The sequence below is a fragment of the Hylobates moloch genome, unplaced genomic scaffold (assembly GCF_009828535.3).
Source record: "Hylobates moloch isolate HMO894 unplaced genomic scaffold, HMol_V3 SCAFFOLD_10, whole genome shotgun sequence".
NCBI lineage: Eukaryota > Metazoa > Chordata > Mammalia > Primates > Hylobatidae > Hylobates > Hylobates moloch.
This window is the reverse complement of record NW_026652285.1, coordinates 25611567-25632918: the sequence shown is the minus strand read 5'-3', so window position 1 is coordinate 25632918 and position 21352 is coordinate 25611567. Positions and strand designations below refer to the sequence as shown.

General features: G+C 50.0%; 1 protein-coding gene across 1 annotated transcript in view; it reads right to left on the bottom strand.

Moving 5' to 3' along the window:
- The window catches only part of ODAD4 (outer dynein arm docking complex subunit 4), a 40202-nt gene that overhangs the window by 6763 nt on the left and 12087 nt on the right, over positions 1-21352 (bottom strand). The window contains exons 8-11 of the mRNA XM_032163630.1: positions 19069-19155; positions 14922-15118; positions 8486-8586; positions 2338-2422 (exon numbers count right to left, since the gene is read on the bottom strand). Of these exons, the coding sequence (XP_032019521.1) occupies positions 2338-2422; positions 8486-8586; positions 14922-15118; positions 19069-19155 (470 nt within the window). The remainder of the gene's footprint in view (positions 1-2337; positions 2423-8485; positions 8587-14921; positions 15119-19068; positions 19156-21352) is intronic.

Sequence of the window (21352 nt, the reverse complement as noted above, 5' to 3'; positions counted from 1 at the left end):
AAAAAAAAAAAAAAAAAAAAAAGGCACAGTGGCTCACGCCTGTAATCCCAGCACTTTGGGAGGCTGAGATGGAGGTTGCAGTGAGCCGAGATTGCACCACTGCACTCCAGCCTGGATGACAGAACAAGACTCCGTTTCAAAAAAAAAAAAGAAAGAAAAGAAATCACACAATGGTCACACTGCAAGTGTTGCAAGTGAGACAGAATTTGAACCCAGGACAGTCTGACCCCAGAGCACCTTCTCTTTTCCCTACAAGAAATAGCATAGGTGCTGGAAAACGACAGAAGGGTTTTCTCCAGCATCTTCATTCTGACACTTTCTCTTTGTCCCTGGGAAGCACATTCATTACTTGTTGGGAGGTTTCCTATGAAAATATAGGAAAAACATAAGGAAGAAGATAGGTTTCCTATAAAGATATACGCTGCTAACAAAAAGTTCAGCTGAAGAGTTATTTTACAAGCAAAGGGATCCTTGCTCCTAAATGTTTTTTTTTTTTAATCAGTTATGGAGAAAAGTTACATCCCCTTCTGCATCTCCCTTACATTCTTCTCCTGGAAACCACTAGTTACTGAGGTGTCTGCAGAGGGTCTCGGGTCTCAGGGGTCACAGCCCTTTGGAGGTGAAAAACAGATGCAATGCTGCCACCTGCTGTTCTGAGAGGGACGGGCCCGGCAGTTCTCCAGGCACAAGGACGCAGGCCAGGGTAGGGAGACTGGGGTGTTGGCTGCTTCCCCACAGAGTCTCTCTCCACAGCTGTTGCTCCTGTGGCTTCTCAGAGCAGCTCAAAGGGCATGTGGGGGCGGAGACAGAGCCCCTCTGAGGGGGTCCAGCCACCACAGAGCAGGTGCTGGATAATAAAGGGCTGTCATCTGGCTACTCAGGTGCCCAGAAACCTCCCGCTGCCCTGCCTGGACCAGAAAGGATTTCAGCCTTGCAACCTGGAGGGCTGCAGCCAAGAATCTGCATTGGGCTGTGTCCTCCCGGACCTCCAGCCCCAGCTCTGTTCACTGCAGTCTGGCTGGAGTGAGAGCTCCACAGACTGGGGCAGGAAAAGGCTGTCTGTGTCACTAGAAACAGTGTGGCACGGGCCGACGCATGGGTTCTAGAGCAGATTGCCCAAGACTGAAAACCACTGTAGCCTCTAACCCCTCTGCCTCCATGTCCTCCATAAAGTCAAGCTAATAATACTTCCTTCATAGTGTTCCTGAACGGATACAGATAGGATGAGTCTGAGCACACAAAGTCTTTGAAAGAATGCCTGGCCTGCAGGAAGCATGAATGGGGGTCAGCTACTACGCTTAACACCCCTGCTCCTCTAGGCCCCTCTCCAGTGGGGTAGGGCTGCTCAGCCATCTTCTGCTTCTCCTTCCCTCACTCCCTCCCTGCAGGAAAGGAGAGCCCAAAGGCAGGGGGCCAAAGGCCTCTTTACTCCCTGGAGACCTTGTGAGAAAGAATGTGGTAAGGCACAACTGTCAGGCAGCCTCTGCACGTCATGCCCCTCTGCACCTGCCCATCACACTGCTGGCCCGAGAGCCGTGTCGTAGGTGGGGAGAGTGGGGCCCCGAGTCACCCTGCCCTAGCTACATGACTCTGGCAGAGCACTCACTTCACTCAGCCTCCCTTTCCCCCCCCCAGCACCTACACCTCCTAGCGGGGTAAAGACCCAACAAGATCATTCCTGTCTGGTGCTTAACCCAGTGCCTGGCACGCAGTAAGAGCCCCCAAAGTGTAGCTACTGTTATTCTGTCTCTGTGCCTTTGGCCCTGCTGTTCCCTGCTGGAAAATGCCTTTCTTCTCCCACTTCTCTCCTGGAAAACTCCTGGGCATCTTTTGGAGTTGGAGGTAGATGATTCTTCCTTGTCGAAACCTCCTCTGCCTCCCCAGAGGAGCCCACGCCCTGTTGCATGCACCCTCATGGCAGCACACCTCCACCTCGGTGTAGCACCTGCATGCAGGATCCCAGCAGCTGACAACTCCACTGGTCAGCCTTGCCCAAAGGGCCATGGGCTCCTCCAGGGCAGGGATGGGCCTCTGTCTCCCCAGAATCTAACACCTTCCAGGTACATGACAAGTGCTCACCATATACTTGATGAATCAATTGAAGAGAGAAATGAGTGCGCTCTGAGGCCAGACAGTCCAGCCCATGGTGGGCTGAATCCTCGCCCTCTACTGCCCCAGAGATAGGCTAGGGCTGCTGGTGGCACTGAAATTAGAATGCGTGGTGGGCAACGCCAAGCCCTCAGATTGGGGAGCTGCTGTCGCATGTGTCTCGGACTAGAGGAAAAGAAAGCAGAGGGAGAATGCTGAAGTTGCCTTTTCAGAGTTTCAGGAACTTACCTCCCTCGCTTTTTTCTTTGAGATTCTCCATGTAGTTGGTTTTCCTCAATTCTCCGATGATACCCTTGTTGGCATCGTCCAAGGCCTGTGGATGGTAGAGGGAGCTTAGCCCCTGTGTTTGGCACCTACACCATTAATTTTCCCCACCCAGAGCAATCCCAGAAGGCAGGGCTCTGGTGGGAACCTGCCACCCTCGGTTTCCCTCTGGCCCCTCCAATGACCCCTACCCTCAGGTTAATCTACACTTACTGACTCAGAATGATCCACACCAAATTGTGTCTGAGAGATACATGACTGAGAGTCAGTCAAACGCATTTCTCTTGGGCTTAGGCATGTATTGGGAGTTGTGTCTATCTACTCATTTCTACCTTTAGATGAACTACCTAAAGCCGCTTTTGGCTTCAGTCAATGCAAAAAGACAATCCAAGCCCGCAAGCACTCAGCAAGGCAGCACTGAAGAGACCCAGAAACACACCAAGGGGACAGGCTGGGGGCTGGCCTGCCTTCAGAAGGGCCTTCCAGGATGTTTGCAGTTTCCCCAACTTGAGTGCACGATCCATAGGGGCCTGGAGCTCAGCCTGTGCGCCTCTGGAGGGCAGGTCATGCCTTCTTGCTCATAGCAGGCCCGTGGCTGGCACTGACAGAACACCAGCTACACGTGGTAGTGTCTACTGAGCAGCTCCGGGGCCTGGATGCACTCTCTTGTGGTATTGGTCTGCCCACCCCCTCCCACTATGAGCCTTCCTACGTGGAGTTGCCAATCCAGGAGGATGAGGGGTCAGGGGCCTGGTCCCATGAGGAGTCAGTGAGGGTCACAGGTACCTTCTCTCTGCCCCTAACCCTTCAAACTACTGCCCAGCCTTCAAGGTGACCTCAAATCCTCCTTGTTGGAATGCCTCCAGCTCTGCCTCCCAGCTGGGGCTCTCTCACTCTGAATTCCCCTAGTCCCCTGTGGTGCTGGTCATGAACCAGGGTTTGTGTATTTTTTTTTTTTTTTTTTTTTTTGGAGACAGAGTCTCGCTCTATCACACAGGCTGGAGTGCAGTGGCACGATCTCGACTTACTGCAAGCTCCGCCTCCCGGGTTCACGCCATTCTCCTGCCTCAGCCTCCCGAGTAACTGTTTTTTTGTTTTTTCTTTTTAAGAGACAGGGTCTTGCTATGATGCCCAGGCTGGTCTAGAACTCTTGGACCCAAGTGATCCTCCCCTGCCCTCAGCCTCCCAAAGTGCTGGGATGACAGGTGTGAGCCACTGTGTCTAGCCTTTCGTTGTAATCTTCTTGTGGGCCAAGACAATGGCCGCACACATTTGGGCTTGGCAGCCTGGAGCCAATCTACACTCGGGCAATATTTCCTGAACTGAACGACCATGCTCTCTGTCTGCAGGGCGATCACATGGAAGTATGTGGCGCATAGTACATCTGGCAGGGCTGCAGTGAGGTGGGTGCTCTTCGCCTAGAAGCCAGAGCTGGGGACACGGTGTATATGACGAGGACGACAACATGCTAGGCCTGGGCTTCCCTGGGCCATGTGGTGGCAGAGGATAGACTGCGCCTGCTGGGGTCTTTTGGGTATGATTTCTCTGCCATGAAAGGGCAGCGTTAGCCTCACCACGGTCCTCACAAACAGCTCACCATGAACCTGCCTCCCAAAAAACAGAGGGGATCAGGTCACTTCTCTGCTGTCCACAGCCCTTCAAGTCCAGGCTGGTGTGCCGACTGTCTGGGGCTCCGTCACCACCATTCCCCGCCATCAGGAACCCGCCAGCTCTGGGACCCAGGCCAGGATCTCTCTTCTGCCGGCCACCGGCCCTCAGCGCCCGCCTCCCACATCTTCAGTGCACTTGCCCCTCCTCGGCCTGGCCAGCTCTGCTATCCTTGTCCTTCAGAGCACAGCATGAGGTCTTCCTCCCACTGGGAGTGTCCTGAGCCTTCACTTCTCAGGGTCCCTGCTCTCTTTGCCCAGTGCCTGCAGACCCCAGGCTGGTCTCTGACACCATGCCCCTTTGCTGCCCACAAGTTATGCAATCTGGCTTCTTTCAATGATGGCACAAGCTCCCCAAGGACAGGGGCCCCATTTACTTCACTCCAGCAGATACTTCCTGGGGTCCAGCTGCGTGCCAGTGGTGCTCTGGAATTTGGCTGTGGGAAGGGCTTAGGGAAGCTGTCTGGTCAGAAGCGGGAGGAAGAGGCCTGGGTGAGTGTGCACCTGTGAGGTTGGTGTGCAGACTTTACTGAGCTTGTGCGTCCACCTGGATGCACTGGGAGTGGGTGGGGTGGGGGAGCCCAGAGCACCTCCAAGTTTCTCCCCTGGTCTCTGCCTCCTGACACAGTCTAGGCCAGCACTATTCAACAGAAATTTCTGTGACAATGGGAATATTCTAGGTCTGTATTATGTACACCCATAGGTCACACGTAGCTTTTTTTTTTTTTTTTTTTTTTTGAGATGGAGTCTCGCTCTGTCACCCAGGCTGGAGTGCAGTGGCGTGATCTTGGCTCACTGCAACCTCCATCTCTCGGGTTCAAGCGATTCTCCTGCTTCAGCCTCCCGAGTAGCTGGGACTACAGGAGTGTGCCATCACACCTGGCTAATTTTTTGTATTTTTAGTAGACACATTGTTGGCCAGGATGGTCTCAATCTCCTGACCTTGTGATCCACCTGCCTCGGCCTCCCAAAGTGTTCGGATTACAGGTGTGAGCCACTGCACCCAGTCTCACATGTGGCTATTAATGACTTGAAATGTGGCTAGTGTGACTGATAATTTTACATTTTATTTACTTTTTTTTTTTTTTGAGACGGAGTCTTGCTCTGTTGCCTCGGCTGGAGTACAATGGCATGATCTTGGCTCATGCAACCTCCACCTCCCAGGTTCAAGCGATTGTCCTGCCTCAGCCTCCCAAGTAGCTGGGACTACAGGTGTGTGCCACTATACCCAGCTAATTTTTTGTATTTTTAATAGAGATGGGGTTTCACCATGTTGGCCAGGCTGGTCTCAAACTCCTGACCTCAAGTGATCCATCCACCTCGGCCTCCTAAATTGCTGGGATTATAGGCATGAGCCACCACACCCAGCCTAGTTTTAATTAACTTTAGCCACAGCTGCCTCCTTGAGCAATGGAAGTCTAGGTAATTACAAGTGCACAATGTGGACTTTGATGGGGGACATATCAAGGCTGTGAAAGCCAGATGTGAGGGCTCCTCACCCAGACTGAGGGGTCAGAGAAGGCAGCCTCAAAGAGGGGACATCTAGGCTGAAACCTAAAGGTTGAGTGGGAGTTAGCCAGGTGAAGGAGGTGGGAAGGGAAGGTTTAGAATATTCCAGGCAGAGATAACAGCATATGTTATGAGGCATAAGAAAGCTGTTTAGGCCGGGTGTGGTGGCTCACACCTGTAATCCCAACACTTTAAAAGGCTGAGACAGGAGGATCGCTTGAGTGCAGGAGCTCAAGACCAGCCTGGGCAATATAGTGAGACCTCATCTCTACAAAAAATAAAAATTAAAAATATCAGCCAGGCATGGTGGCCCACACCTGTAGTCCCAGATACTTATCTCTTGAGCCCAGAGATCAAGGCTGCAGTGAGCTGTAGTCACACCACTGCACTCTAGCCTGGGTGACAGAGCAAGACCTTGTCTCAAAAAAAAAAGAAAAAGAAAAGAAAAAAGAAAGCCTGTTTAGGAAGACAGGAAGTTGGTATTGGCTGGAGCTGGAATGCAAGGTGATGGGGGCTGGGGACTGACTAGCAGGAAGGCTGGAGAGGCCCACAGGGGAGAGCTTACCCAATGCCTTCCTACCCCTGTGGGAAAAAGTCAGGAACAGAGACATCCGGGAAGCAATAAAAGGTTTAGGCAAGAGAATGAGGAAATCACACTAGATTTCTTGTATCCTGGAGGTAGTATTTTTCAAACTGCAAGTCCTAACGTCAATTTAGACCCTGGGCCACTGACTGGTCCATGGCCTGTTAGGAACCGGGCCACACAGCAGGAGGTGAGCAGAGGGTGGGCAAGTGAGCATTAGGCTGTCAGATCAGTGGTGGCATTAGATTCTCATAGGAGGGAGAACCCTATTGTGAACGGCACATGTGAGGGATCTACGTTGCACGCTGCTCATGAGAATCTAATGTCTGATGATGTGAAGTGGAACAGTTTCATCCCAAAACCATTTCCCCCACCATCAGTCCATGGAAAAATTGTCTTCCACAAAACTGGAGCCTGGTGCCAAAAAGCCTGGGGACTGCTGATAAAAGAAAATGAGGGCTGGGTACAGTGGCTCAGTCCCAGCACTTTGGAAGCCCAAGGCAGTAGGATCACTTGAGTCCAGGAGTTTGATACCAGCCTGGGTAACAGAGTAAGACCCTGAGTCTACAAAAAAATAAAAAATTAGCCCCCAGCATGGTGACATGCATCTGCAGTCCCATCTAGATGGGAGGCTAAGGTGTGAGGATTGCCTGAGCCCAGGAGGTCAAGGCTACAGTAAGCTATGATCTCACCACTGTACTAAGCCTGTGTGGCAGAGAGACACTCTCTAAAAATAAATAAAAAGTAAAAAGAAAATAAGAAAATAAAGCTAGGTACAGTGGCCCATGCCTGTAATCCCAGAACTTTGGCAGGCTAAGGCAGGAGAATCATTTGAGGCCAAGAGTTTGAGACTAGCCTGGCCAACATACTGAGACTCTGTCTCTACTTATTTATTTATTTATTTAGAGACAGGGTCTCGCTCTGTCACCCAGGCTGGAGTGCAGGTGTGAGATCACTCCTTGTTACAGCCTCCACTTCTCAGGCTTAAGTGGTCCTCCCACCTCAGCCTTCCAAGTGGCTGGAGTGAGTCACCACGCCCGGCTAATTTTTTTTATTTTTTAGAGATAGGGTTTCGCCATGTTGCCGAGTCCCAGCAACACGTCGGGTCCCAGGCTAGGTCCCACCATGCCTGGCCCCGTCTCTATTTTAAAAAAGAAAAAAAAAAAAAAAAAGGCCAGGCATGGTGGCTCATACCAGTAATACCATCACCTTGGAAGGCCGAGGCAGGCAGATCACCTAAGGTCAGGAGTTCGAGACCAGCCTGGCCAACATGGCTAAATCCCATCTCTATTAAAAATACAAAAATTATGGCCAGGCACGGTGGCTCACACCTATAATCCCAGCACTTTGGGAGGCCAAGGTGGACAGATCGTTTGAGGTCAGGAGTTCCAAAACAGCCTGGCCAACATGGTGAAACCCCATCTCTACTAAAAATACAAAAATTAGCTGGGCGCGGTGGGGGGGCGCCTGTAATCCCAGCTACTCGGGAGGCTGAGGCAGGTGAATTGTTTGAACCCGGGAGGCGGAGGTTGCAGTGAGCCAAGATCACACCATTGCACTCCAGCCTGGGTGACAAGTGAGACTCAGTCTCAAAAAACAAACAAACAAAAACAACAAAAAAGAAAAAAGCCAAGCACAGTTTACACCTGTAATCCCAGCACATTGGGAGGCTGAGGAGGGTGGATTGCCTGAGCTCAGGAGTTCAAGACATAGTGAGACCTCATCTCTACAAAAAAATTTAAAAATGAGGCAGGAGGATAACCTGAGCCCAGGAGGTCGAGGCTGCAATGAGCCATAAGAGTGCCACTGCATTCTGACCTGGCCAACGGGAGTGAGACCCTGTCTCAGTAAATAAATAAAAATAAGAAAACAGAATGCAATAGGAAATATCAGCATGCAGAGTACATAGCAGAGGTAAATATATTTTGTAAAATTTTTGTTTCTGGGCTGGGCGCAGTGGCTCATGCCTGTAATCCCAGCATTTTGAGAGGCCAAGGTGGGCGGATCACGAGGTCAGGAGATTGAGACCATCCTGGCTAACACAGTGAAACCCCGTCTCTACTAAAAATACAAAAAATTAGCCAGACGTGGTGGGGGGCGCCTGTAGTCCCAGCTACTTGGGAGGCTGAGGCAGAAGAATGGTGTGAACCCGGGAGGCGGAGCTTGCAGTGAGCCAAGGTCACACCATTGCACTCCAGCCTGGGCGACAGAGCAAGACTCTGTCTCAAAACAAACAAACGAACAAACAAAAATGGCTGTGGAATGCCTGCCCAAGCAGGCTGAGGGGGAACTGAAGGCCTGACCACCCGACCCCACTCCCGACACCCGAAGCCCAGCGGGTGGAAAGGCTCACACTGATGATGGCCCGCTGCGCCTCGTTGTTATGCACAAGGTTTGCTCTCTCCAGGGCCTTCTCAAAATTGTTCACGGCTGACTCGAAGTCTCTCAGCTTCACTGGAGAGCAAGGGGAGAAGGCACAACACAGGTAGAGTGTGACAATGTGTGGTGCATGATGGAGCCTCTGGCTACTCGAGCACTGCCAGGGCCCATCAGAAGCTTGTGTGAGCTGTAGTCGGTCCCAGGCCCCAGGGAAGCATCACTGAGCTGCTCAGCACCATCCCTTCCACCGTGTTCCTGGGCTATGTCACCATCGAGAACCAGGACTGAGGAACCTGGGCCTCATTCAAAGGCGTTGGTGAAAGAAGGGGACTGTGGTGCAGTCTAGTGCACACATCATATGTCTCTAGAGTGGAGGAGAAAACCGCATCCTGCTCCGTCTTTAGATTGTTCCGGAAGAGGAAATTCTTTTTTTTTTTTTTTTGAGACAGAGTTTCACTCTTGTTGCCTAGGCTGGAGTGCAATGGGGCAATCTCGGCTCACTGCAACCTCTGCCTCCCAGGTTCAAGCGATTCTCCTGCCTCAGCCTCCCGCGTAGCTGGGATTACAGGCACCTGCCACCACACCTGGCTAATTTTGTTTTTCAGTAGAGACGGGGTTTCGTCATGTTGGTTAGGCTGGTCTTAAACCCTGACCTCAGGTGATCCGCCTGCCTCAGCCTCCCAAAGTGCTGGGATTACAGGTGTGAGCCACTGCTCGGCCAGAAATTCATATTTTTTAAATGGTCATTCATTTTTTTCAAAAATGATATGCAGACCAAAGCAGGGAGGGCTGGATGCAATCCATGGGCCAGCTGCTAGGACCTCAGCTGTCTCGAGCCCAGGCCCCACTCAGGTATAATCTGAACCCATAGAAAAAGCGGCTCATCTGGGCTCTCCGTGCCAATTAGTGCTGGAGCTGGGACTGAAATGATTAGCAGATTGATTGAGAGATTGATTTGAGCCCTCAGAGCTTAATTTCATTTTAAAAAATTAAATACATAGGTCAGGCCAGGCGTGGTGGCTCACGTCTGTAATCCCAGCACTTTGGGAGGCCAAGGTGGGTGGATTGCTTGAGGTCAGGAGTTCGAGACCAGCCTGGCCAACATGGTGACACCCTGTCTCTACTAAAAATACAAAAATTAGCCAGGCATGGTGACGGGCAACTGTAAACCCAGCTACTCGGGAGGCTGAGGTAGAAGAATTGCTTGAACTCGGGAGGCAGAGGTTACAGTGAGCCAAGATCGCGCCACTGCACTCCAGCCTGTGTGACAGAGCAAGACTGTTTCAAAAAAATTAATTAATTAAAAATAAATACATACATACATAGGCTAGGTGCGGTGGCTCATACCTGTAATCCCAGCACTTTGGGAGGCTAAGGCAGGCAGATCACTTGAACCAGGAGTTCAAGACCAGCCTGGGCAACATAGTGAGACCCCATCTCTACCAAAAATACAAAATTAGCTGGATGTGGGGCCGCATGCATGTAGTCCCAGCTACTCGGGAGGCTGAGATGGGAGGATCCCTTGATCCCAGAAGGTCAATGTTGCAGTGAGCCCAGATTGCACTGCTGCACTCCAGTCTGGGTGACAGAGTGAGACCCTGTCTATATATATATATATATAATTAAATTAATAGAGACAGGGTCTCACCATGTTGCCCAGCCTGGTCTCAAACTCCTGGCCTCAAGCAATCCTCCACCTTGGCCTCCCAAAGTGCTGGGATTACAGGCATGAACCACCCCTCCTGGCCAAGAGCTTCATAAAGGAGAAAGTGCTTACCAGCCAAGGTCTTCACAAACCACTGCTTTCTTTTACAATTGAGTATATCCAAGATCTATCCTCCTCCCAGGCACTGCTTTGAGACCCATGGGGAAAATAAGCCCTTGTGTTCATAAGTCAGACTTTAAAAGGTCATTACAGCCAGTCGCGGTGGCTCACGCCTGTAATCCCAACAATTTGGGAGGCCAAGACAGGCGGATCACAAGGTCAGGAGATAGAGATCAGCGTGGCCAACATGGTGAAACCCCGTCTCTACTAAAAATACAAAAATTAGCCAGGCATGGTGGTGGACGCATGTAATCCCAGCTACTTGGGAGGCTGAGGCAGAAGAATCACTTGAAATCAGAAGGCAGAGGTTGCACTGAGCTGAGATTGCACCACTGCACTCCAGCCTGGGTGAAACAGCGAAACTCCGTCTCAAAAATAAACAAAATAAAATAAAAGGCCATTACACTTGGCCAGACACAGTGGCTCATGCCTGTAATCCCAGCACTTTGGGAGGCTGAGGTGGGAGCATTGCTTGAGCCCAGGAGTTCCAGAACAGCCTGGACAACATAGGGAGACCCCATCTCTACCAAAAAAAAAAATTTGCTGGGCATGGTGGCATGCACCTGTGGTCCCAGCAACTCGGGAGGCTGAGGAGGGAGAATCACCGGAGCCTGGGAGGTTGAGGCTGCAGTGAGCCATGAATGCAGGGATGTGACACTGCACTAAAGTCTGCGTGATAAAGCAAGACTCTATCTCAAAAAAGAAAAAAAAAAGGCTATTTATACTTGAAAGGAAATTTAAATGTAATTCTGAAAATATGTGGAGTCGCAGTATTCTTTCCAAGACCAGTGGGACTCTGACATTAAAGGTCTGCAGAGGAGTCACATGTTTATTCAAGAGAGTAAATCATTCAGGATTATTCTTTCATTCTTTCTCTTTGTTTTTTTTTTTTCTGGAGTGAGGGTCAGGGCCTCACTCTGTATCCCAGGCTGGAATGCAGTGGCATGATCATGGCTCATTGCAGTCTCAACCTGGGCTCAGGTGATCCTTCTACCTCAGCCTCCCAAATATTTGGGATCACAGGTGCCTGCCACCACACTCAGCTAATTTTTTTTTTTTTTTTTTTTTTTTTTAGACAGAGTCTCACAGTCACCTGGACTGGAGTGCAGTGGCACGATCTCAGCTCACTGCAACCTCCGCCTCCCAGGTTCAAGCAACTCTCCTGCCTCAGCCTCCCAAGCAGCTCAGATTACAAGCATGAACCACCATGCCCAGCTAATTTTTTGGATTTTTAGTAGAGATGGGGTTTCACTATGTTGGCCAGGCTGGTCTTGAACTCCTGACCTTGTGATCTGCCCACCTTGGCCTCCCAAAGTGCTGGGATTACAGGCATGGGCCATTGTGCCCGGCCCTAATTTTTTATTTTTTGTAGAGATGAGGTCTCCTTATGTTGCCTTATTTTTTGTAAAGATGAGATCTCCCTATATTGCCCAGGCTCGTATCAAACTCCTGGGCTCAACTGATCCTCCCACCTTGGCTTCCCAAAGTGCCAGGATTATAAGTGTGAGCCACTATGCCCAGGCTAATATATATATATTTTTTTGAGACAGAGTCTCGTTCTTTCACCCAGACTGGAGCGCAGTGACGCAATCTGGGCTCACTGCAACCTCCGCCTCCTGGATTCAAGCAGTTCTCCTGCCTCAGCCTCCCGAGTAGCTGGGACTACAGGTGTGTGCCACCACACCCTGCTAATTTTTGTATTTTTAGTAGAGACGAGGTTTCACCTTGTTGGTCAGGCTGGTACCAAACTTCTGACCTCAGGTGATCCACCTGCCTCGGCCTCCCAAAGTGCTGGGATTACATGCGTGAGCCACCGTGCCTGGCCCCAGCCTAATTTTTAACTGAGTATGTAATTTAAATGTGACAGGAAAATCACTTGACCCTGGGAGGCGGAGGTTGCAGTGAGCCAAGATCACGCCACTGCATTCCAGACTGGGCAACAGAGTGAGACTCCTTCTCAAAAAAATAAATAAAGTTCACCGGCTTGTAAGGATAAAGTTCAATGATTTTTAAAAAATTTACAGAGTTGAGGCTGGGCACAGTGGCTCACACCTGTAATCCCAGCACTTTGGGAGGCTGAAGCAGGTGGATCACGAGGTCAGGAGTTCGAGACCAGCCTGACCAACTTGGTGAAATCCTGTCTCTACTGAAAATACAAAAATTAGCCGGGTGTGGTGGTGCACGCCTGTAATCCCAGCTACTCAGGAGGCTGAGGCAGGAGAATAGCTTGAACCTGGGAGGCGGAGGTTGCAGTGAGCCAAGATTGTGCCACTACACTCCAACCTAGGTGACAGAAAAAAAAAAAAAAAAAGGCCTGGGGCGGTCAGTAATCCAGATTTGGAGGCCGCAGGAGATCGAGACCACGGTGAAACCCTGTCTCTACTAAAAATACAAAAAATTAGCCAGGCGTGGTGGCGGGCGCCTGTAGTCCCAGCTACTCGGAGAGGCTGAGGCAGGAGAATGGCGTGAACCCGGGAGGCGGAGCTTGCAGTGAGCCGAGATTGCACTACTGCACTCCAGCCTGGGTGACAGAGCGAGACTCCATCTCAAAACAAAAAAAAAAAAAGAAGAAAATTTATAGAATTGTACAATGGCCACCACAATCCCATTTTAGAACATTTCCATCACTCTAAGAGGTTCCCTTGGAGGCCGGGTGCAGTGGCTCATGCCTATAATCCCAGCACTTTGGGAGGCCAAGGCGGGCAGATCACTTGAGGTCAGAAGTTCGAGACCAGCCTGACCAACATGGTGAAAACCCATCTCTACAAAAATACAAAAAAATTAGCCGGGAGTGGTGGCACACACCTGTAATCCCAGCTACTCGGGAGGCTGAGACAGCAGAATCGCTTGAACCCAGGTGGCAGAGGTTGCAGTGAGCTGAGATTGTGTCACTGCACTCCAGCCTGGGTGACAGAGCAAGACTCCATCTCAAAAAATAAAAATAAATAAATAAAATACGCCAGGCGCGGTGGCTCAAGTCTGTAATCCCAGCACTTTGGGAGGCTGAGGCGGGTGGATCACGAGGTCAGGAGATTGAGACCACGGTGAAACCCCATCTCTACTAAAACCACAAAAAAAAAATTAGCCGGGCGCGGTGGCGGGTGCCTGTAGTCCCAGCTACTCAGGAGGCTGAGGCAGGAGAATGGCGTGAACCTGGGAGGCGGAGCTTGCAGTGAGCCGAGATTACACCACTGCGCTCCAGCCTGGGCGACAGAGTGAGACTCCGTCTCAAAAAAAATTAAAAAATAAAAGGTTTCCTCAGCCAGGCACAGTGGCTCACACCTGTAATCCCAGCACTTTGGTAGGCTGAGGGGGGCAGATCACTTGAGGCCAGGAGTTTGAAACCAGCCAACATAGTGAAACTGCGTCTCTAAAAATACAAAAAATTAGCTGGGTATTATGGCACACATATAATCTCAGCTACTCAGGAAGCTGAGGCACAAGAATCACTTGAACCCATGAGGCAGAGGTTGCAGTGAGCTGAGATCACGCCACTGCACTCCAGCCTGGGCGACAGAGTGAGTCTCTATCTCAAAAAAAAAAAAAAGAGGTTCCCTCATAGGACTTGGGGAGTCTACTGAACCTCTCTGTGCCTCAGTTTCCCTATCTCTAAAATGAGGATGATAATGCCTACATCATAATGATTCAATACAAGAATGCTGGCTGGGTGTGGTGGCTCATGCCTATAATCCCAGCACTTTGGGAAGCTGAGGCGGGTAGATCACCTGAGGTCAGGAGTTCAAGAACAGCCTGGCCAACATGGTGAAACCCCGTCTCTACTAAAAATACAAAAATTAGCCGGGCGTGGTGGTGTGCGCCTGTAATCCCAGCTACTCCGGAGGCTGAAACAGGGGAATTGCTTGAACCCGGGAGGCCAAAGTTGCAGTGAGCTGAGATTGTGCCACTGCACTCTAGCATGGGTAACATGGTGAGACTTCATCTCAAAAAACAAAACAGGGCCAGGCATGGTGGCTCACGCCTGTAATCCTAGCACTTTGGGAGGCCAAGGCAGTTGGATCACCTGAGGTCAGGAATTTGAGACCAGCCTAGCCAACGTGGCGAAACCCTGTCTCTACTAAAAACACAAAAAATTAGCCAGGTGTGGTGGCAGACGCCTGTAATCCCAGCTACTCGGGAGCCTGAGGCAGAAGAATCACTTGAACCTGGGAGGCAGAGGTTGCAGTGAGCTGAGATCGCACCACTGCACTCCAGCCTGGGCAACAAAAGCGAAACTCCGTCTCAAAAACAAAATGAAACAAAACAAAACAAAAAAAAGTACCAAGGCAGAAGGAAAGTGGCTCAATACATGGGCACTGTTGTGAGGATGACACGATGCTGTGTGGGTCTGCAGCTGAGCTCCTCAAGGGCAGAGGTAGGCTCAAGGTACGCCAAGCTCTAACCAAGCTTTGCTTAATGTAGGCACTTACCACGTGCTGGTCAAAATGGAGTGGCTTATCCCCACTCTCAGAATAATCTGGGAAGGACAAACACTGGGATGGTAAACTCAGTCCACAGGACTCCTAGCCCTGGTGTGAGCTGGGCCTGAAGGCTGGAAAAGGTAGGGTGGTCATCTCTGAGCCCATACCTTGTGCCTGGGCCACCAGAACACTGGCGTTCAGTTGCCACTCAATGTCCCCTTCCTCCTCGGCACACTGCTGGGACTTCTCGCCATAATTCTGGGCCTGCCAGGCCTGGTCCAGCTCCAAGTAGCAGCGGCCGATCTCGTGGAACAGCCAGGTCTTCTCCAGGATGGTTTTTGCCAGAGGGATCTTTTCTTCCCACCTGGGGACATGAAGAACCAGGGTCAGCTTCATCCCCCAAAACCATGCACTGGGCCACAGGATGCCAAGGCTTCCTGCTGGGTGGCGGAATAAAACTTGTTCTCCAACTACCAGTTCTTTTAGATACAAGGGTGGAGTTCATAAGCATAAAGATATTTTAAGACTACTGAGACTATTTTGGTAACATCTATGGAATGTGGAATTTAATACAACAGTTGAGGCTGGCTTGGTGGCTCATGTCTCTAGCACTTTGGGAGGCTGAAGTGGGCAGATCACCTGAGGTCAGGAGTTTGAGACCAGCCTAGCCAACATGGCAAAACCCTGTCTCTCTACTAAAAATACAAAAATTAGCCAGGCATGGTGGCAGGCGCCTGTAGTCCCAGCTACTCGAGAAGCTGAGGCAGAAGAATCACTTGAACCCGGGAGGTGGAGGTTGCAGTGAGCCAAGATTACGCCACTGCACTCCAGCCTGGGTGACAGAGCAAGACTCCATCTCAAAACACACACACATACACACAATACAAATAATGTTTAAGAATATTATTACCAAGTATGGTGGCTCATTCCTGTAACCCCAGCACTTTGGGACGCCAAGGCAGGTGGATTGCTTGAGCCAAGGAGTTCAAGCCTGGACAACATGGCAAAACCCCATCTCTACAAAAAAATACAAAATTTAGCCAGGCATGGTGGTGTGTGCCTGTAGCCCAGCTACGTGGGAGGCTAAGGTAGGGGGATCGCTTAAGCCTGAGAGGTTGAAATTGCAGTGAGCTATAATCGTGCCACTGCACTCCCACCTGGGTGACAAAGGGAGACCCTGTCTCAAAAAAAAAAAAAAAGAAAAGAAAAAAATTAACTAAGAACATATGAGAGAAAATCAAAACAAAAAAGATTGGAATGAAAAAACACAGTATCAATAAAAGAGTAGGATTAGAATTAGTACTTGTCTTTGGGTGGTGAGACTGAATACTTCTCTCTATTTTTCTGTATTTTCCAAATTAATATTTTTTATTTTTATTTTTATTTATTTTTTTGAGACGGAGTTTCACTCTTATTGCCCAGTCTGGAGTGCAATGGCAAGATCTCTGCTCATTGCAACCTCCACCTCCCGGGTTCAAGTGATTCTCCTGCCTCAGCCACCCGAGTAGCTGGGATTACAGGCATGCACCACCACGCCTGGCCAATTTTGTACTTTTAGTAGAAACAGGGTTTCTCCATGTTGGTCAGGCTGGTCTTGAACTCCTGACCTCAGGCGATCCACCCGCCTCAGCCTCCCAAAGTGCTGGGATTATAGGCGTTAGCCACCACATCCAGCCATTTTATTTTTATTTTATTTTATTTTTTCTTTGAGACAGAGTTTCGCTCTTGTTGCCGAGGCTAGAATGCAGTGGCGCCATCTCGGCTCACCGCAACCTCCACCTCCCAGATTCAAGTGATTCTCTTGCCTCAGCCTCCTGAGTAGCTGGGATTACAGGAGTGTGCCACCACACCCGGCTAATTTTGCATTTTTAATAAGGACGGGGTTTCCCCACGTTGGCCAGGCTGGTCTGAACTCCGGACCTCAGGAGATCCACCCACCTCGGCCTCCCAAAGTGCTGGGATTACAGGCGTGAGCCACCAAGCCTGGCCTGTGCTTATTTTTTATTTATTTATTTTTCTGAGACAGAGTCTTGCTATGTCATCCAGGCTGGAGTGCAGTGGCGTGATCTCGGCTCACTTCAACCTCCGCCTCCTGGGTTCAAGCAATTCTCCTGCCTCAGCCTCCTGTGTAGCTGGGATTACAGGTGCACGCCACCATGCCCGGCTAATTTTGTATTTTTTTTTTTCTTTTTTTTTAGTAGAGACGGTGTTTCACCATGTTGGCCAGGCTGGTCTCGAACTCCTGACCTTGTGATCCACCCGCCTCCGCCTCCCAAAGTGCTGGGATTACAAGCGTGAGCCACTGCGCCCGGCCCGGCCTGTGCTTATTATTAAAATATTAATTTGGAAAATGCACACCCGGGCACAGTGGCTCATGCCTGTAATCCCAGCACTTTGGGAGGCCAAGGTGGGCGGATCACCTGAGGTCAGGAGTTGGAGACCAGCCTGACCAACGTGGGGAAACCCCATCTCTACTAAAAATACAAAATTAGCCGGGCGTGGTGGCGGGCGCCTGTAGTCCCACCTACTCGGGAGGCTGAGGCAGGAGAATGGTGTGAACCTGGGAGGTGGAGCTTGCAGTGAGCCGAGATCGCGCCACTGCACTCCAGCCTGGGGGACAGAGTGAGACTCCCTCTCAAAAAAAAAAAAAAAGAAAAAAAGAAAACAAAAATTAGCCGGGCATGGTGGCACACAACTGTAGTCCCAGCTACTTGGGAGGCTGAGGCAGGAGAATCGCTTGAACCTGGAAGGTGGAAGTTGCAGTGAGCTGAGATCATGACTCTGCACTCCAGCCTGGGTGACAGAGTGAGACTCCTTCTCAAAAATAAAATAACATAAAATAAAAATAAAAATAACATAACATAACATAAAATAACATAAAATAAAATAGTGATAAATTGAGCCAGGCGCGGTGGCTCACGCCTGTAATCCCAGCACTTTGGGACACTATGGCAGGTGAATCACCTGAGGTCAGGAGTTTGAGACCAGCCTGACCAATATGGTGAAACCTCGTCTCTACTAAAAATACAAAAATTAGCTGGGTGTGGTGGCGGGCGCCTGTAGTGCCAGCTACTCGGGAGGCTGAGACAGGAGAATTGCTTGAACCTAGAGGCAGAGGTTGCAGTGAGCTGAGATTGCGCCACTGCACTCCAGGCTGGGTGCCAGAGCAAGACTCCGTCTCAAAACAAACAAACAAACAAAAAAAAGTGATAAATTGGCAGCCAGTGTCATGGAGAGGGCATTTCCACACCTGTCGCACTAAAGTGTTAATTGAATGTAGGTGCCAGGGAGAAGCAACTTCCCAGGCATGCACATTAAGAGACAAAATGGTGGAGCATGACCTTTGGGGGGCACTCCACTGGTGAGAGGAAGAAAGCTTCAGATAGGCATGCGTGCCACTTCCTAAACACACTGTGCGTGCTCACCTCCCAAGGGTAAGGAGGGCACTGCACATATGGGCAGCCAACCCTAAGGAAAGAATCAGGGGAAAGGGGCCAGTTTGTAAAGTCCTAGGATCAAGGTTAAACACCAACACTGCACTTGTCCTTCTCAGTGCCCACTTGGGTCTCTTCCAAGTGTACGTTCCTTTCTTTCCTGCCCTAAAGGTTTTTTTTGAGACTGAATCTCGCTCTGTCGCCCAGGCTGGAGTACAGCGGCACGATCTCAGCTCACTGCAACCTCCGCCTTCCGGGTTCAAGCGATTCTCCTGCCTCAGCCTCCCGAGCAGCTGGGACTACAGGCACGTGCCAACGTGTCTGGCTAATTTTTGTATTTTTTCAGTAGAGATAGGGTTTTGCCATGTTGGCCAGGCTGGTCTCGAACTCCTGACCTCAAGTGATCTGCCCACCTCGGCCTCCCAAAGTGCTGGGATTACAGGCATAAGCCACTGTGCCCGGCCTAGCTTTTTAATAAATTCCCATTCCTCATTCAAATATTTCTTCTGAGGAGGCAAGAATTGAGGTTGCTGCAGACCTGTACAGATTCACCGCCAATAACTTGGATACCTTCCACTGGTAACATATTGTCTAGGCTGGAGTGCAGTAGTGTGATGATGTCTCACTGCAGCCTCAACCTCCCAGGTTCATGTAATCCTCCCACCTCAGCCTCCCAAGTAGCTGGGACCACAGGCACAGGACAGTATGCCCGGCTAATTTTTTTTTTTTTTTTTTTTTTTTTTTTTTTTTTTTTTTTTTGGAGAGAGGGAGTCTTCCTATGTTGCCCAGGCTGGATTCTTATCACCGGAAACAAATTTTCATGTTATGGTGAGAAGTTCTAACCATGGAGGTGGGGAAGAGGCAATTCTTGGTCACTCACGTGTCAATGGCTTGCTGGAATTTCCCAACTCTGGCAAAAACTCTGCCAATGTTGTCAAGGGCTCTCGATTTTGCATCAGGAAGGTCACTGTGAGGAAGAAGCAAAACAAGCCATTCACTAGAAATCGGCTGTTCTAGGCACTGTGGAGATAGGAAAGAAGGCAAAGACAGGAGCCCTGGCCTCAGAAACTCAGGGTTTCAGTTGGACGAACAATGTCCAGCCTGGCAAGGATGTGGCACATCCTGTGCCCTGGGGCCAAGAATGAACATTATCAGGACTTTTCTGGAGAGTAATCAGTCAACAGCTTGCAAAGACATCCCTTTGAACCAGCAATTGCCTTTCTAGGAATCTACCTCAAAAAGATAATGTGACAAGAACAGTCATTAAAGCACAGTTTATAATAATAAGCATTAAAAATAATTACTTTTTTTTTTGAGACAGAGTCTCACTCTGTTGCCCAGGCTGGAGGGCAGTGCCATGACCTTGGCTCACTGCAACTCCACCTCCCGGGTTCAAGCAATTCTCCTGCCTCAGCCCCTGAGTTGCTGGGATTACAGGCGCCCGCCACCACACCCAGCTAATTTTCGTATTTTTAGTAGAGACGAGCTTTCCGCCATGTCAGAAAGGCTGGTCTCAAACTCCTGATCTCAGGTGATCTACCCACCTCAGCCTCCCGAAGTGCTGGGATTACAGATGTGAGCCACTGCACCTGGCCAAAAAATATAATCTAAATGTTATCAGTGCTCTAAGAAAGGCAATTTGTGTGTATGCGGGGTGTGTGTGTGTGTGTGTGTGTGTGTGTGTGTGTGTGTATGCGTGTTTGGAGTTTTTTTTGTTTTTTTTTTTTTTTGAGACGGAGTCTTGCTCTGTCCCCCAGGCTGGAGTGCAGTGGCGCAATCTCGGCTCGCTGCAAGCTCCGCCTCCCGGGTTCATGCCATTCTCCTGCCTCAGCCTCCCGAGTAGCTGGGACTACAGGCGCCCACCAACACGCCTGGCTAATTTTTTGTATTTTTAGTAGAGACGGGGTTTCACCGTGTTAGCCAGGATGGTCTCGATCTCCTGATCTCGTAATCCGCCCGCCTCGGCCTCCCAAAGTGCTGGGATTACAGGCTAGAGCCACCGCGCCTGGCAGTTTTTTTTTTTTTGAGACAGAGTCTCGCTGTGTCACCCAGGTCGGAGTGCAGTGGCACAATCTTGGCTCACTGCAACCTCCGCCTCTGAGGTTCAAGTGACTCTCATGCCTCAGCCACTGAGTAGCAGGGACTCCAGGCACATGCCACCACGCCCAACTAATTTTTTTTTTTTTTTTTTTTGAGATGGAGTTTCACTCTTTGGCCCAGGCTGGAGTGCAATAGCGCGATCTCAGCTCACTGCAACCTCCACCTCCAGGATTCAAGTAATTCTCCTGCCTCAGCTCCCTGAGTAACTAAGATTACAGTCGTGCTACCACGCCTGGCTAATTTTGTATTTTTAGTAGAGACAGGGTTTCTTCATGTTGGCCAGGCTGGTCTCGAACTCCTGTCCTCGTGATTCACCCACCTCGGCCTCCCAACAATTTTTGTATTTTTAATAGAGATGTGGTTTTGCCATGTTTCCTAGGCTGATCTCAAACCCCTGGCCTCCCTAGTTCCCTGCAGCCTTAAACTCTTGGGCTCAAGGGATCCTCCTGACTCAGCCTCCTGAGTAACTAGGTCTACATGCTCAAGAAACCACATCTGGCTAATTTGCCCAGGCTGTTCTCAAACTCCTGGTCTCAGGCAATCCTCCTGCCTAAGCATCCCATGTCAGGCCTCTGAGCCCAAGCTAAGCCATCATATTCCCTGTGACCTGCACGCATACATCCAGATGGCCTGAAGTAACTGAAGAATCACAAAATAAGTGAAAATAGCCTTAAATGATGACATTCCACCATTGTGATTTGTTCCTGCCCCACCCTAACTGATACCATATATTCTCCCTCACCCTTAAGAAGGTACTTTGTAATTTCTCCCCCGCCCTTAAGAGTGTATTTTGTACACCTATCCCAAACCTATAATAACTAATGATAATCCCACCACCCTTCGCTGACTCTCTTTTCGGACTCAGCCCGCCTGCACCCAGGTGAAATAAACAGCCTTGTTGCTCACACAAAGCCTGTTTGGTGGTCTCTTCACATGGACACGTGTGACATCCCAAAGTGCTGGGATTACAGGCATGAGCCACTGTGCCTGGCCTGTGGTTATTTTTGAGAGGAAGACACATTCTTTTTTAAAAAATAAAAAAATAGCAAGGAACTGCTTTGGTT